Source organism: Asterias rubens, chromosome 4 (genome assembly GCF_902459465.1).
Source record: "Asterias rubens chromosome 4, eAstRub1.3, whole genome shotgun sequence".
Classification (NCBI taxonomy): domain Eukaryota; kingdom Metazoa; phylum Echinodermata; class Asteroidea; order Forcipulatida; family Asteriidae; genus Asterias; species Asterias rubens.
The window spans coordinates 786,277-801,447 of NC_047065.1; the positions used below are offsets into that span (position 1 = coordinate 786,277).

A 15,171-nucleotide genomic window follows, 5' to 3' on the forward strand; every position below is an offset into this window, starting at 1 on the left:
GTCGTTGGTGGCGCTGTCCATTGACAACACGAACATCATTTTTTAGAAACGATGTCTGCTTTCAGCGACAGGGAAGCCACGCTTTCGCGGCTCTCGAAGTTACAAAGGGAGATCGAACAGTTAACTGGTAAGCATAAGAACCCAAACTTTATTATTTTCAAATGTTTGTAGGGAAATTGTTCTCCTTTCGGGTGAAATCTTAGAATTTGTACACCTGCCCAGTTTCCGGACAAGGGAAACCCCCCAAGATCTGTACGCAAGTTGGATTGGGATGGATGGACCATCATACATGGGTAATTTGCAATTGGTATTTTTAGCTCTCCATGAGTCGACATGTAATTATTTGTTCCCGAATGATATTTGAAAATATCCAGCTTGATCATTCTATGGAAAGCTGGACCAGGGTTCAAGAAAGAACAGCAATTTCTACATTTTAAAACAGAATACTTTTTGAATTGCCACAATATTATTACTGATTCTTCAAAGACAAAAAATCAAAGAAAATAAAGTCATTCATAAATGATTAAAAGTTGAAAATTTATTGGAGTTGTGCACCTCACTTGAGAAAAAGAAAAACCATGAAGTTACACTTTGTTGTGCCTACCCTTAAGATGAATGTGAAAATGACATCGTTCTGGGAACAGTTTACTTCCTGAAAAATTGCACCAGTTATAAAAACCTAGACCCAGTAACTGGGGAGCTAGATTCCCCTTTTCAAAATGTTGGCGCTAGATTCCTTTTTATCGGTCATCATGACCGATAATGTCAAAATTTCGAAAAAAAGGAATCTAGTGCCCCAGTTACTGGGTCTAGGGCTTTGTTTGAATCATAATTTTGTTTCAAATGGTACTTTTATTCTTGTAAAAATTTTCTTTTGACAGATACTCTCAATCGTAAACCAAATTCAAAGGCAAAGTCTTCAAGTTATGACGACAGCAATAGATCCTCATCGAGGGCAAGCAGTCGCAGAGTTGTCCTTCCAGGAAGAAGTTCTAACTTGGTGACAGAGCCCAAGGGTTTTTCAGCTCGGACACCCTTACAACCTAGTCCTAGCTATGCAAGTAGGCTGCAAGAAATAGAGGCTAGGTATGCCACATCGGGTTTGGAGCATAATATCAAACCTGTTTTTGCTACAGCTCAAATTGTTAGTTCCCTTATTCCATCAGGACAACCTATCGGTGGAAAGAGTTGGACGAGTGCTCACCCAACCACGAACACTGGACAATTCCTTAATGTGGCTGGTAGCAGCAAGTCCTCGTTTTCATTCCAACCTGTCAGTTCCCTCCTTCCATCGGGACAACCTATCAAGTCAAGTCGAGGGAGTCATGTCTGGAAAAGTCATCATCGGTCTGCAAACACTACACAACTCCTGAATGTTGCCGGTAGCCATAGCTCTTCCTTTTTGTTGGAACCAGCGAGACATTCTACAAAGAGAGATAGGAACACAAGCCAGCAGCATACATCTAAATCATCTCACCGTTCTCAGGTTGTAACTAGCTACAGCCGCGATTTGAGCAAGAAATCCAAACTGCTCTTGAACAATCAGGTTAAAAAGGTTGAAGAGAAGTACCTGGTCCGTCCCAACTTGCCGATCATGCAGGAACAGCGAAAGCATGTTCTTCATTCCAGCTCTACACTGCCCAACGACCCATCAAGAGTAAAGTTATCGTCTAGGAAGGTGATCTCACCCTCGGCCTCTACATCAAAACAGCTTAGTAAGGATTCCAGTCGTGTACAGTCAACCTCGTCTCTCCCTAGCTCCGGCTCAGACAGGAAATCCAGCAAGTACTCGTGGCGACAACCGTCTCACACAAAACATTCCCAAGATGAATCCCGTAAGCTTCCGTCCAGTGGTGTCAAAAAATCACCCTTCAAGTATGAGAAATCACAATCTTCAGGAAGCCGAGATTCTTCCCGGACCTCTACTGGCAGTCGAAGTTCAAGCCGAGATGCCAATCGTTCCAAGTATCATTACGATTCTCGTAGTACCTCGGAATCATCAGCCCATCGTAAACGCAGACACAGTGGGGATCATCACACACATAGTTCTCCATACAGTACATCTAAATACAAACTGACAGCCAGACCATCAAGTAGCAGATCAAATACTTCTTCCTCGGGCAGCGTACAAAAGCATTATTCTACAGACAAAAGGCATGACACTTCTCCAGTTCATCGCAGCTCGAGCAACAGTCGGGTTACAAGCAAAAGTAGTCATGTATATATTCGGGGCAGAGGTCAGAACTATCTTTCGAGTAGAAATCATAGCCTTCAAACTAGAAGAGGTCATGGGTTTGTGACCTTTAGAGGTCATGGATCAAGAGGTCGTGGGTATGCAAGAGGAGCTGGAGTCTACAGAGGTCAAAGTGCACCAGGTTATAGTCCAAGAACAAAACAAGTATGGGGATCATCATATAGCCCAAGATATCGAGGGAAAGGTAAACACATTTCACTTCCTTTCAAACGTCAGTTTTGTTTTTGAACCATCTTCATCAATTCATTCTACAGGTTCATGTTTATGTTATTTGCCACAATCTATCATTTTTTCTTCAAACACAGGAAGATCTTCAAGGCACAACTTCACGCGTCCATCACCAAAGAAACATTCTCCGGGAGAAGGCTTCCGCTCAAAGTATGCACTGATGAAGACCTCTCTGGCACAGAATACACTGAAGAAGCCGCTTTCCTTCATGGAGAAGTAAGAAGTCCTTAAATGTAGAAACTGGTGGGGAACAATCTTGTAAGGTTTGCAGTAACACTGCAGAATGATCCATGTCTGAGTTACGATGGTTCTGGAAAGAACTGATAATGTCAGAAGTGTATGTCAGGTTCCTATTTCCAAATGAAACGATGAAAAATGTAATTTCCAACTTCCTGAAAAGTTTTCCCTCAAGCCTACATTTTGTCACATTGAGCTGATTAGAATGACATGTTGTCCTGAACGTAATCTTATCTTCTGGGTATTTCCTGTGATGAAATATACCATGATGAGTATCACATTTCAAAGATGACAAAATGGTGTTTAGTTGTCTTGGTTTTTTGTCGTGGCCTGTCGTGCGCCAACTTTGCCTCAGCTTTTCTCGTTTTTGTCTTTTGCCCTTCTTGGTTTCATACCGTCTTATTGTGCTGTGCTTGTCTCGTGCACTTCGTTGTGTGTTAGCCTGTTTTGTACCATCTTGTGTTGCCATTGCCTGGCTCATGCTGTCATGCTGTGCCATCCCCTGCCTCGTGCCGTCTTGTGTCGTCCTCTGTCTTGTGCCGTCATGTGCTGTTGCTATTCTTGTGCCATGGTCTGTTTACCAATCACTTGTATACAATGTTGGTTCATTTGATCATAACATTGTCGGGTTACAAGTTATATTTTACCCTTTAATATTGAAACTAAATTGAGTTTACTTGCTCGATAACAAAGCTTGATGTTTTCACTTTATAGGAGAAGATTGACTGTTCTTAATGACACACCCGTCTTGCTGAGGTCAAGGTACAGACTGGTCAAAGGTCATAGGAGTGTCCTTCGACCTGCATTCTCCAGCGCATCATTGGTAACACCACTGCGGAAACTCCCCACGGTTAAGAGGCTTGTCACGGTGAAAATTACCAAGACCAAACTCATCCGCAGAGTCGCAGGTGACTAATAACCCTAGTGAAACAGATCCTAACCCTCCCACTGTTGACCATTTCATATTGTCCACTGTGGTACATTGAATGATAGATAAACTTTGCTTGCCTGCCTGCAATATGGTTTCATGTGGTGAATGCACAATACATATCACAGGCTAACTTTACAACAAACTTAAGCATAACGCCTGAATTCTGTCTTAGCTGAGCTGATAATTTGTCCACAATATCATGTATGAATCATGTTGCTCAGTAATAATAATAATTTATTGAGTTTAAAGTGCGCTCTCTCCAGGCTCAGCCTGTTCGAAGGCGCATAACAGTGAAAAATACCATAAGAAATTACACAGAAAAAAGTTTAAGAAAAAGTACACCAGTAACTCACTATGTATTTAACTCTCACAATTTTCTTTTGCCGTCACTTAGGAGAGAAGATGTCATCAGGCTCAATGGTCAACCTACGAGGAGCACAGTTCAAACTGCGCATTAATCGGTTCAGTAAAGCACTGTATCGACTCCCATCTAATGCCTCCCAAGTGTCCCCCTCCAATGTACGTAGACTGGTACTGAAATCTGCCACACCCTCGGTTACAAGAAAAGTTGCAAGGTTGGTGAATCCCTTCTCTGGTTATCTATCAGGACACTATCCTAACAATCTGTAAAAATGTCATCAAATTTGATAATTACGTTGTCACAGCTATGAAAACAGCTAAAAAACAGTTCATGTTTTTGTCAGGGATGTTATGTATATTCACATTAGGCTAATTTGGGTTGCAGCAATCAAAGATAAGCAACAGTGGTTGTGAAGGTCTATGAATGCTATTTCCTCAACTTCGACAGTGTGAAATATTTCCCTTCATATTCAGTAAGGTTTCAGATTTGAAACTGATAAAAGAAATGTTGGTAATTTAACAATAAAAATAAATTAGTTAATTGCCTGACGTTTCGACCCTAGCAGATAGCAGAGTCTTCTCGAAGGAAGACTTTGCTAGGGTTGAAATGGCGGGCCATTAACTAATTTTTTATGGTATATACCATAGGTCCTTTTGGTTGGTAAGCAGTTTGCAATAGCTATTTATATTTTCTAAATTTAACAATCTTGTACTTTGCCTTTACCTTCAGCCATGTTTTACAACGTAGCATCAACATTAGCCTAGCGGCCAAACACCGTAGTAAGAAGCAGTCTAACACTAAGCAATACTGTATGTTCTACAACCTGTATGGGCGTTGTAAGAGAGGAAATGATTGTCCATATATACATGACCCGGAGAAAGTTGCTGTGTGTACAAGGTAAAAAAGTTGAACTTTCATTTTAAGAGACAAAAATTATCTTTCTGGAGATGTTTTAAAGGTCGCTCGAAAGCTTTACACGGTGTGCTAAAGAAATATCATCTTACTTTTTTTAAACATTATTTAAAATCACACTTGATAAATAATAACCTTCAAAGAAGAGTCAAAATTATTTTGTTTAAATCTTGACAGATTTCTACGAGGAACGTGTCCCAAAACGGACGGGTCATGTCTTTTCTCACACAAAGTCTCAAAAGAAAAGGTAAGCTTACAAAAACAAAAGAATAACTTAGAATTACAAAATTCAAAATTGATTGGACGATTGGAAGAATGAATCAACAACTACTTAAGTTCTTAAGTTAGTTGTACGTGGGTAAACCTGCCTAAGATTGTTACCCTTTTTTCTATTTTATGCATAAACTTCCGCTTCCCAGGTTGTGTTGTAAACATGGGTGTGATCCCTGGCTACATGGTAGTTGACAGTTACATGGCTTTTGACTGGCAGCGCCGAACGACGATATTGGCAAAACAGGGAGACTGCCAGCATTGGGCTAGATGGCTAAGTTGGTAGAGCGCCAGCATTGGGCTAGATGGCTAAGTTGGTAGAGCGCCAGCATTGGGCTAGATGGCTAAGTTGGTAGAGCGCTAGGACATTATACTAGAGGTCATTGGTTGAAATCCTTACAAACTTGACTGTTTAGAAGGGTAACCCTGTTTCAGCCTGGGAGTATGTGCCCCTGGTCAAAGTTGACTTGGGTTGTCAGCCCAAATCAGTTAAGTGTAGCCCTCTGTTAAGTGCCCATCTGGCCTTGTTATGTTAGGCGATTTCTCATAAATGTTCTTTTGTTAAATTAAAATAGTATGATCATATTCAATTAGATGCCGGTGTGTTCCTACTTTCTGCGTGGTGTGTGTAACCGTGACGACTGCCCTTACTCGCACGTCAAGGTCAGCAATAAAGCAACACCTTGCCCAGACTTCATCAAAGGTTACTGCCCACTGGGAGAAAAGGTAATATTTAGTCTCAAAAGTTTGGGTTGCAAAGGCGGTTGCCTCCATGCCCACTGGTCATTGTCTTTGTGCCCTTGAAATGCCCCTGTAGAAATTTACAATTTCCTTATATAGGGTGCCCTTTACCATGAAGAAAAGGCCTTCGGGCCAGCAATATCAAACAAATTAACACATAAAAGGAATAATGGTATTTTTACATTTTTAGTTGAGAGTATCAAGTTTGGAGTGTGAGTCGGAGTACTTAATAAGTTGAGTAGCGAGTACAGACTTTGGGTATGAATACTTTGCTAACCGAGTATAAGAATAAGTTTCAGACTTTGGGTATGAATACTTTGCTAACCAAGTATAAGTATAAGTTGAGTAGCGAGTACAGACTTTGGGTATGAATACTTTGCTAACCGAGTATAAGTATAAGTTGAGTAACGAGTACAGACTTTGGGTATGAATACTTTGCTAACCGAGTATAAGTATAAGTTGAGTAGCGAGTACAGACTTTGGGTATGAATACTTTGCTAACCGAGTATAAGTATAAGTTGAGTATCGAGTACAGACTTTGGGTATGAATACTTTGCTAACCGAGTATAAGTATAAGTTGAGTATCGAGTACAGACTTTGGGTATGAATACTTTGCTAACTAAGTATAAGAATAAGTTTCTTCAAAACAGCACTTGACTTTGAGTACCAAGTACAAGTTCTACAGCACTTTCATCATGTAATAAATTCAAAAAATTTTACTTGCAGTTTCATAAATGTTGTCAACATCCCCATACTAAACTTTTTCTTGTGTTTTTCTAAAGTGTAAGAAGAAACATATTGTGAGGTGTCCTGACTTCACACTGACAGGAAAGTGTGCAAACGGTGCAAAGTGTCCGCTCTTGCACAAGAGGGATCCAACCAAAAGCAACAACGTCAAAACCAAGACGAGAAAAAGTTCCACACAGGATTCTGAGACGGAGAAAGTAAGAACCTCTGACAGGTAAGCCATCAGGAAAAGGTGCTACCCCAAAACTTGCTTACAAAAAATTCATCCACTTAGCGCAACTCAGCAGGGAAGCAGTTAACATTTTGGCCGGAAACCTTCTGTTTGATTTTATTTGTGTTTCTCTAAAGTGGATTTTTTTTACTTTTGGTGCAAACATTTGTTTTGACTTGAAAAATTTACTGTTAGTCAGCTCTGAAAAAGATCAAACAGCAGCCATTTTTGTATTGTCCCCTGTATCTACACAAGTGTATTGTTAGCTCCAATTCTCAATACCTAAATTGGCCAGACTATTGGCAAATGATTCTAGTTTGAAAAATAGTTTGAAATTTCCTGTCAACTTGTTTTCTATTAGCTACTTTTATCCTTTTTTTTCACACTAAAACAGAACTCCTACAGCAAAACACAAAAAGAGAGAAACTTCTTTTATAAAACTATCCTCCGATACGCCATCAAACAAGACAGCGCCCTCAACGCCTGATACAAGTGAGAAAGGAAACAGTTTCCAGCGAAACACTAGTGAGCGTCAACAAATAACAAGTAGTGGTGAGGGAGCCAGTATCATTCCTTCATTTGTCAAGTTGTTGAATGCCGATAGAAACAAAAGTATAGCGCCCTCAGTAGCCAAGACAGCAGTTAGTGACAGGGAGCCTGCGATTATCCCTCGCCTTCGGACAAAGAGTAACACATCTCTGCCCCCTCAGGAAAATGGTATGATCCAATCAACATCCAGAAAGCTACGAAGTGATACACTGCCCTGTGGAGGTGAAAGCTCCAAATCCTCAAAAGGTTTGGCATCAGTCGTACCAAAGGCATCTGCTGACCATCACCATCTGGTTGAAACAGCTCCCTCTTTGCCCAAAGATGAAGATTCTTCTTTCATCGACCTCAACGTAACACCACCCTCACTGTCGGCGGCTGGAGAGGGTAGTGAGGAATTGCCTTCATTCATTGAGCTGTATCCTGGTTCCCCCTTCAGTCCAATGGAAGAGTCCACCAATACTGCACAACAAGGTGAGCATCCTGCTTAAGATTCAACATCCATTAGCGGTTTAAAGGGAAGGTAGACGTTTGGTAATTACTCAGAACAAATATTAACTTAAAAACTAACTTGGTGACGACCATTGGAGAGCTGCTGATAGTATAAAACATTGTGGGAAACGACTCCCTCTGAAGTAACGTAGATTTTGAGAAAGAGGTAATTTCTCACTAAAATAATAAAAGACTTCTAGCCAGAAGTCTTTTTTTCCTATCTGAAAGCACACAAATTCGTCCAACAAGGGTGTTTTTTCTCTCATCATTTTCTCGCAACTTGGACGACCGATTGAGCTCAAATTTTCACAGGCTTGTTATTTTATGCATATGTTGAAATACACCAAATGAGAAGACTTGTCTTTGACAGTTACCAAACGTGTACCTTCCCTTTAAGGGATGTTTTTATTGTAGAGCAAGTTGGTTTTGATGGCTTAAATATTCAAAATGATGCAATGATTAAGTTTAGTTACATTCACTGCAGCAATGCACTCTAAGTAGTAACACTGTGCTTAAAGTATTGGGCAAGCATTGAAGTGAAACTTTTCCGACTACACATTGAGACATGAGAGACCTTGAAACTAATTTTTATATTAGTTATGTAGAAAGACATTTGTTGAAATACGCTTACAAAGTAACCAAAAGTCTACTTGGGAAGATGTTGAATTTATTTGCAACCAGCATTGTATATAAATTATTCACCAGTTTCCATTCATCACAGACATGACAATTATTAGTGCTGAGTTATTCCCTCTGGAGTCACAGTAGGTCCAATTATCCATCACCTTTGGACAAATTTTAGACATAAAAATCACTCGTCAATCTACAACTGAAATTGAATCCCCAAATGGTATCAATCCTTGAAGCTATGTTTGTGATTTCAACAGGGATGAGATAATTCAGACTTTCTTGGTAGCTACATTTAGCCTTATTTTCACATTAAGAAAGTTGGTTAACACCTCAACAGTTGTGTTGATTCTTTTTTTTATTTATCAAAGCTGGGTACTTTAATAAAATGGACTGAATTTTCTTACCTTAATTTTCTTTTTGGGGGTATGGTTGTAAAAACTTTGTAAACAACAAAGCAATAACAAAAACAACATCAACACACACTTATTGTCTGACAACATTTTGGGGAAAAACATGACATTTCCACTGACAAATTCTCCGATCATAGAAAATTAATAAAATCAAGATTCAGATGTTCTCTATCCATTGAAAACAATCAAAAACAATCAACCACAATAAATAAAAAACAAAACTCACAACTAAATTAATCCTTGCAAACACCCCCCCCCCCTACAAGGCTTGCCAAATTGCAGGGTGCTGTGGTGTGGGGCATGCGGTGCAATCCTGCCACTGTTCTTTATTACAAAAATGTTTTTCTGACCTTGTTTTTCCTCGCACTTGTTTTCGGGGTAGACCAAGGACAAGAAGTATATTAACTGCCTGCTTGTTGACAGAACACAAATGTGCACCACACCCATTTCATCTGGTCCACTGTGGTTAACTTTTGTGTATGCTGTTAACATTTATACCTTTTTTAAGTTTTAATGTTTTCCAATGGGGGAGTGAATATGTTATAAAGACACCAAATCAGAAACATATTTTAAAAAAACTAATTACAACCTCAACTGTTCTTGATTTGGGTTTTTTTATTTAAAAGCTGAATTCCTAAATAAAAAGGACTGATTTGGCTTACCTTAGACTCGGAACAGGAAACGTACGTCTGAGGTTTTGATTCTACGGTTTTGTTAACCAGATCTGTGCAATCTGAAAGATACAAAAGATTGGAAACAACAATTAAATTTTTTCAATAAACCAGGCCATGCTCTAACTTTGTTTGACTAACCTTCTTGGTTAGTCAGCCATGAATTTGACTAGCCTGCATCTTGACAAGTCAATGAGATGACATTACCTTTCAATTCAGCCATGCAACATTTTAGCTGAACAGCCGATTTTCTCTTCTTATGAATATGATAAAGAGAATAGTGTTGTAGAAGTTAAAAACGATACAAAGTTTGTTGTGACTTTTGTTCTCTTGCAAATACAAAATGGCATATTTGTACCTTGAAAATCATACATTAAATCATATTGTTAAAAGAGGTAGGTTGCTTGTTTGATAAACCAGCTGGGCTATCTAAGAGACAAGTTTAACAAGCCAACGAGGCTACCCAAGAGCCAAGTTTAACAGCCAACGAGGCTACCCAAGAGCCAAGTTTGACTGCCCAGCCAGGATACCTAAAAAGTTTGACTGGCCAGCCACTGCCAGGCTACACAGTAGAGCCAAGTTTTCTTTACTATTTTTGTTCACATTGAGCTAAGATGACTAAATAAACCACCGTTTATAACCAGTATGTTAATTAACAGGCTGGTCTACGAGTTTTAACAATTATTTTTAGCTACATCATAAGGCGTTTGTATACCTCAATATTTATGCAGCTAGCTCAAAGAGCGGGTCGTACAGGTAGGATACATAAATCTGTACACCAAACTGTTTAGTACAACAAGATAGTCTGCCAGGTTTTTTTTTTCTTCCCCAAAAAGGTGTAACTTACTCTAAAATCCAGACATACATTGAGATATGTTTACGATTAAACTTATAAAGGGGGACACCGTTCTGACCCCAAAATCATGTTTTTGGTTATTGATCTGTCATAGTAAACTGGCCCTTTCTTCTGTAAGGATATTAAAGGTAAGCTACAGCTTTGAAAAAGACTGGAAAAACAACTTATGTTTTTTTATTTTTATTTTTGTGAGAAAGCTTAGTACCGACTGTTATACAGTTGATATGACATCCATACTCTAATTAATAGATGGAAATTTGCATCAGTAGGACCTCACTGTGGGTCAGTAGGCCCTCACTGTGGGTCAGTAGGACCTCACTGTGGGTCAGTAGGACCTCACTGTGGGTCAGTAGGACCTCACTGTGGGTCAGTAGGACCTCACTGTGGGTCAGTAGGACCTCACTGTGTAATATCTTTAAAAAAAACAAGACGTATTCAAATGATCGTATGCCATAGTTCCTGCTCGAATAAAAACAAAAATGCATGTTAAACTGGTCTGGTCTGGTTAAAGCAATTCTGTGCCAGTAAACATTTTGAGCAACAAGCCCCTTTGGTCTTTGTGAAATTTCCCTCCAAGTTCTAGCCCTGGTCTTTAGCGAACACCCTTGCGCCATCCCAGTTGCCAAGGGTGCTGTGTCTAAAACAGTCTCCCTACAGATCTCCCTAAAGATCTCAAACTATGGGTTCTGATATAAAACAGGTAATTCCCGCTTGACGGTCAGTTTAAATCCTGAAAAACTTTGAAATAATCCCCCCCCCCAAAAAAAAAAAAAACGTGATAAAATCGGACACATCACAGGCCAGGGTGGTATTAATACCTTTAAGGGGGCCACCACATTTTGTTCGTAACCCACAAACTTCTCTCCCCCATTGGTGCGCTCCAGGAAGCCAAAATACCTAGGGTGAGACTGGGTTACTGACATATGTATGCATTAGTGAAATAGTATTCACTCCACACTGATCCCTGTCCTTAGCTACACACTTAATAATATACAAGCAATCAGTGAGTGAGGTTTGAGATCGACCCCAAAAAAAAAAATCTACTTATAAAATAGAAAAGCTGTGGAGCCTAACTACATTACAGTCAGGGTTTGGTCTGGGCTGACAGCTGCTAGGCTTGTACTGATAACCCCATGGGGATTCAGGGTTCGAACCCAGGGGTAACTCCACTACCATTCACAATGCAGCAGGTGGATACAATGTTAGGCCAAATTAAAAACAAAAACATGTTTGGTCTCCCTGCCAAGCTCCCTTTTTTATAGAGTGCCTCCTTTTTTCACTCACTTCCCCCCCCCTTTTTTTTTAAGAAAAAAAATTAAGTTTTAATGATCCAAGACAAAGATGAATTAATTTTGAAAAAAAGCCAAGCCGGTTGTTTGTAAAATAAGTCGACCGGCCGGCCAAGTTGTGAAGGAAAAAAAGAAAAGGGCCCTCCTCCCATTTTTCAAAAAAGCAGGGTGCTAACCGTGTTTTGTATTTTATATGGCCGAAGCTGTTACTAGCAGACCCAGAGAATTCTGTAGCCAGGCCTAGATTTATGGCAGGATTTGCTTTCGAGTTATTAATATGAGATGTGGTTTTGTGGTGTACTGTATGGTGTTAGCCAAAAGATTGTCTACTTCAGTTGTTTACTTTTATTTGTATTTAAAGACTTTTTGTTAGGTAGGTTTTTATAATGTTAGCCAACATACTGTCTTTTGGTGTTAGCCAAAAGACTGTCTTGTGGTGTTAGCCAAAAGACTGTCTTGTGGTGTTAGCCAAAAGACCATCTTGTGGTCTTAGCCAAACGACCGTCTTGTGGTGTTAGCCAAACGACCGTCTTGTGGTGTTAGCCAAAAGACCGTCTTGTGGTGTTAGCCAAAAGACCGTCTTGTGGTGTTAGCCAAACGACCGTCTTGTGGTGTTAGCCAAAAGACCATCTTGTGGTGTTAGCCAAAAGATCGTCTTGTGGTGTCAGCCAAACGACAGCTTGTGGTGTTAGCCAAAAGACCGTCTTGTGGTATTAGACAAACGACTGTCTTGTTGTGTTAGCCAAAAGACCGTCTTGTGGTGTTAGCCAAACGACCGTCTTGTGGTGTTAGCCAAAAGACCGTCTTGTGGTATTAGACAAACGACCGTCTTGTGGTGTTAGCCAAAAGACCGTCTTGTGGTATTAGACAAACGACTGTCTTGTGGTGTTAGCCAAACGACCGCCTTGTGGTGTTAGCCAAAAGACCGTCTTGTGGTATTAGACAAGAGATCGTCTTGTGATGTTAGCCAAAAGATCGTCTTGTGGTCTTAGCACCCAGGTGCTGTATTATGCTTACTTATCGTAAAAATGTTCCTAAAGTTAAAGTTATGTGGTAAAACTTACCCTGTGTGCTAACCTTGCAAATGGCGATATATTTGGGGTTGTTGGTTGTCAAACTCTTGTATCAGGAAACATTGTGTCCAAACTGTTTCATTATTCTGAAATGAGAACATGATAGTGAGAAATGGTTAACTAACTTTTGGCCCAATAGATGACTGGATTTTTGTCTACAGATGTTTCAATAGATCAGGGCCCAAACATAAAGCTGTTAGGCAGAAAATACTGCTGGACAAATTTCTTTGCTTAGCAAAAATTGAGAGGGGCACCGGTCACCACATTGAAACTAATGTAATTTTGGCTGTGAACGGCCGGTAACTTTTCTTTGCTTACACAGGCTTAATGACATTTGTCCCAGTTGATATATTTTTTTCGAAGGGGGGGGGGGGGGGAGGCTAGGAGGAGGGGGTGGGGGTGATGTTTCCCTTCCCTCAGGCAACATACATGTTTTGACCTTGCAAAGAGGGTTTTGTTTGTAGATCTATTAAACCTGTTGATACAGAGGCAGTACAGATAGATGACTGACTGTTTAATGACAGAGCTGTCAAGTGTGTTTATTCACAGCAATCCTGTCAGAACCAGTCAACAACTAGGGGCCTACCAACTGTTATGACAGGAGCCTGTTAAGTCCCCCTTTGGTCACCTAACCCACTGTCATAAAGCATGTAAGCACAACAACCTGCTAAGCACAGGAAAATCTTGCTTAGCAAAAACAGGTTTCCAGGAAACACTCCGTAAAGTTCACACTGCAACTTGCGACTTGTGCCACTCTCAGTTTGTGCTTAGCAGAGAATGTTGTCAAGCAGTATTAGAGGGGGGCGTGGCAGGGAAGGGCGCATCTCCTCCCCAATTCAAAGGTTCGCTGTACTTTCTAACAAATCAATGGAAATCTCCCCGTTGAGTACAACATTAGTGACAAGCGCTGTTCCCATTTCCACTTCCCATATACCCCCAAAAAACACCCGCACAGGAAGCGTGCTGTTAACACTTATTACGAAAACAAGAACATACCTAAATGTACGAATGTGTCAATTTAGAGAGGAATGCAATGGAAGTGTGTCTGAGAATGTAGCAGGGCCACAGGTTAACAGAATTCAAACAAAAAGATTCAAGAACAACACCCATTGATCTGGGTCATTATCTTGGCTATCCCATTTCATTTTAGACAGCTCTACGGTACCTCTGGGAAATTGTTTCTAAATTAAATTATCTCAATAAAGGCTACAAATCTTTGCAGGCCTGTCATCCTTCACTCTGCCTTCAAGATTTATACAATACTCTCTCATTGAATTCCACAAACACCATAGAGGCCATGACAACTGTTGCCCTTGTCTTGGCCTCAGTGCTACTCCAATGTTAAAAGTATCTTGGTTTGTTAGTTCAAGTAGTATGAACTGAATGTTAATATTAACATAGACAGTTGTTATATAGCGCATACCACCAAAAGGTCCTTTGCTCTTTAAAGAGAGAAAGAAACATGTTGAAAAAGGAAGAAAAGAATGAAATTAATTGTGAAAACATTGATTGAACAAATTTGTTTTAACCGAGGTTTTAAATTAGATCCTGGAGATAAGCAGGGGGCTATACCAATAATTGTTATTGTGTTTTCTTAAATGTCATATTTTCATTTTTCAGAAGCTGCTGTCACAAGAACACTTCAGATTCGACCTCAATTCAAAAGGCTCTTCAAATCAGAGAAAACAGACAGTACAAAGAAAACAGACACAACAGACAACAGATAGGCACGCTTGCCGTAAGCACAGAATTCCCTGCTTCCGTAAGCGCTGATTCTGTGCTTACGGTAATGAGCCATGAAATTGGGCCCAGGTCTGGTACTTTATGCTGTAAGAGTAGGCTCGACCTTGGAGTAAAATACCACAGTACTGCAGGGCGTGTAGCTCAACATTTTAGCAGGACCAGAATTTATTTTTCAAGACCAGGGGTGGATTTCACAAAGAGGTAAGACTAGTCTTACCTTGAGCTAGGAAGAGTTACTTGTCTTAACTTAGGATTTGCCTTGAATTGTTAATATCTCCTAAGACTAGTCCTAAGTTCTCGGTGAAATCGACCCCATTATGGACCCCATTAGCGACCACATTATCGAAAGGAGAGAGAACTTTCTACAGTTGTTACAATATAATATATGTTAAATTTGCATCGGGGATAAAGATTATAAACTTTGGTTGTTACCCCTTACACCGATGTGTGTTAACACTGTATCCTCAGTAATTTCCAAAATCCTGTGAACAAATATCACAGGCATATTACTCGGGTGGGTCGTGGGTTCGAGTCCCTACCGAGTAATATCACAGGTATCGGGGAAGTAT

At 40.1% G+C, this 15,171-nt stretch overlaps 1 protein-coding gene across 1 annotated transcript; it reads left to right on the forward strand.

The window, feature by feature from the left end:
* The first annotated feature begins 19 nt into the window (after positions 1-19).
* Positions 20-14,586, forward strand: LOC117288819 (serine/arginine repetitive matrix protein 2-like). Its single transcript, XM_033769670.1, has 11 exons — positions 20-127; positions 882-2,438; positions 2,560-2,698; positions 3,434-3,627; positions 4,045-4,225; positions 4,741-4,908; positions 5,101-5,170; positions 5,788-5,919; positions 6,717-6,895; positions 7,287-7,912; positions 14,480-14,586. The coding sequence occupies exons 1-11, from the start codon at positions 52-54 to the stop codon at positions 14,584-14,586; spliced, it is 3,429 nt and encodes a 1,142-aa protein (XP_033625561.1). The 5' UTR covers positions 20-51.
* Positions 14,587-15,171: the final 585 nt, after the last annotated feature.

Coding starts and splice junctions, on each gene's coding strand:
- LOC117288819 (XM_033769670.1), top strand. CDS start 52: ATGTCTGCTTTCAGCGACAGGGAAGCCACGCTTTCGCGGCTCTCGAAG. Junction 3,628..4,044: donor ACTCATCCGCAGAGTCGCAG/GTGACTAATAAC, acceptor GCCGTCACTTAG/GAGAGAAGATGTCATCAGGC. Junction 7,913..14,479: donor CACCAATACTGCACAACAAG/GTGAGCATCCTG, acceptor TTCATTTTTCAG/AAGCTGCTGTCACAAGAACA.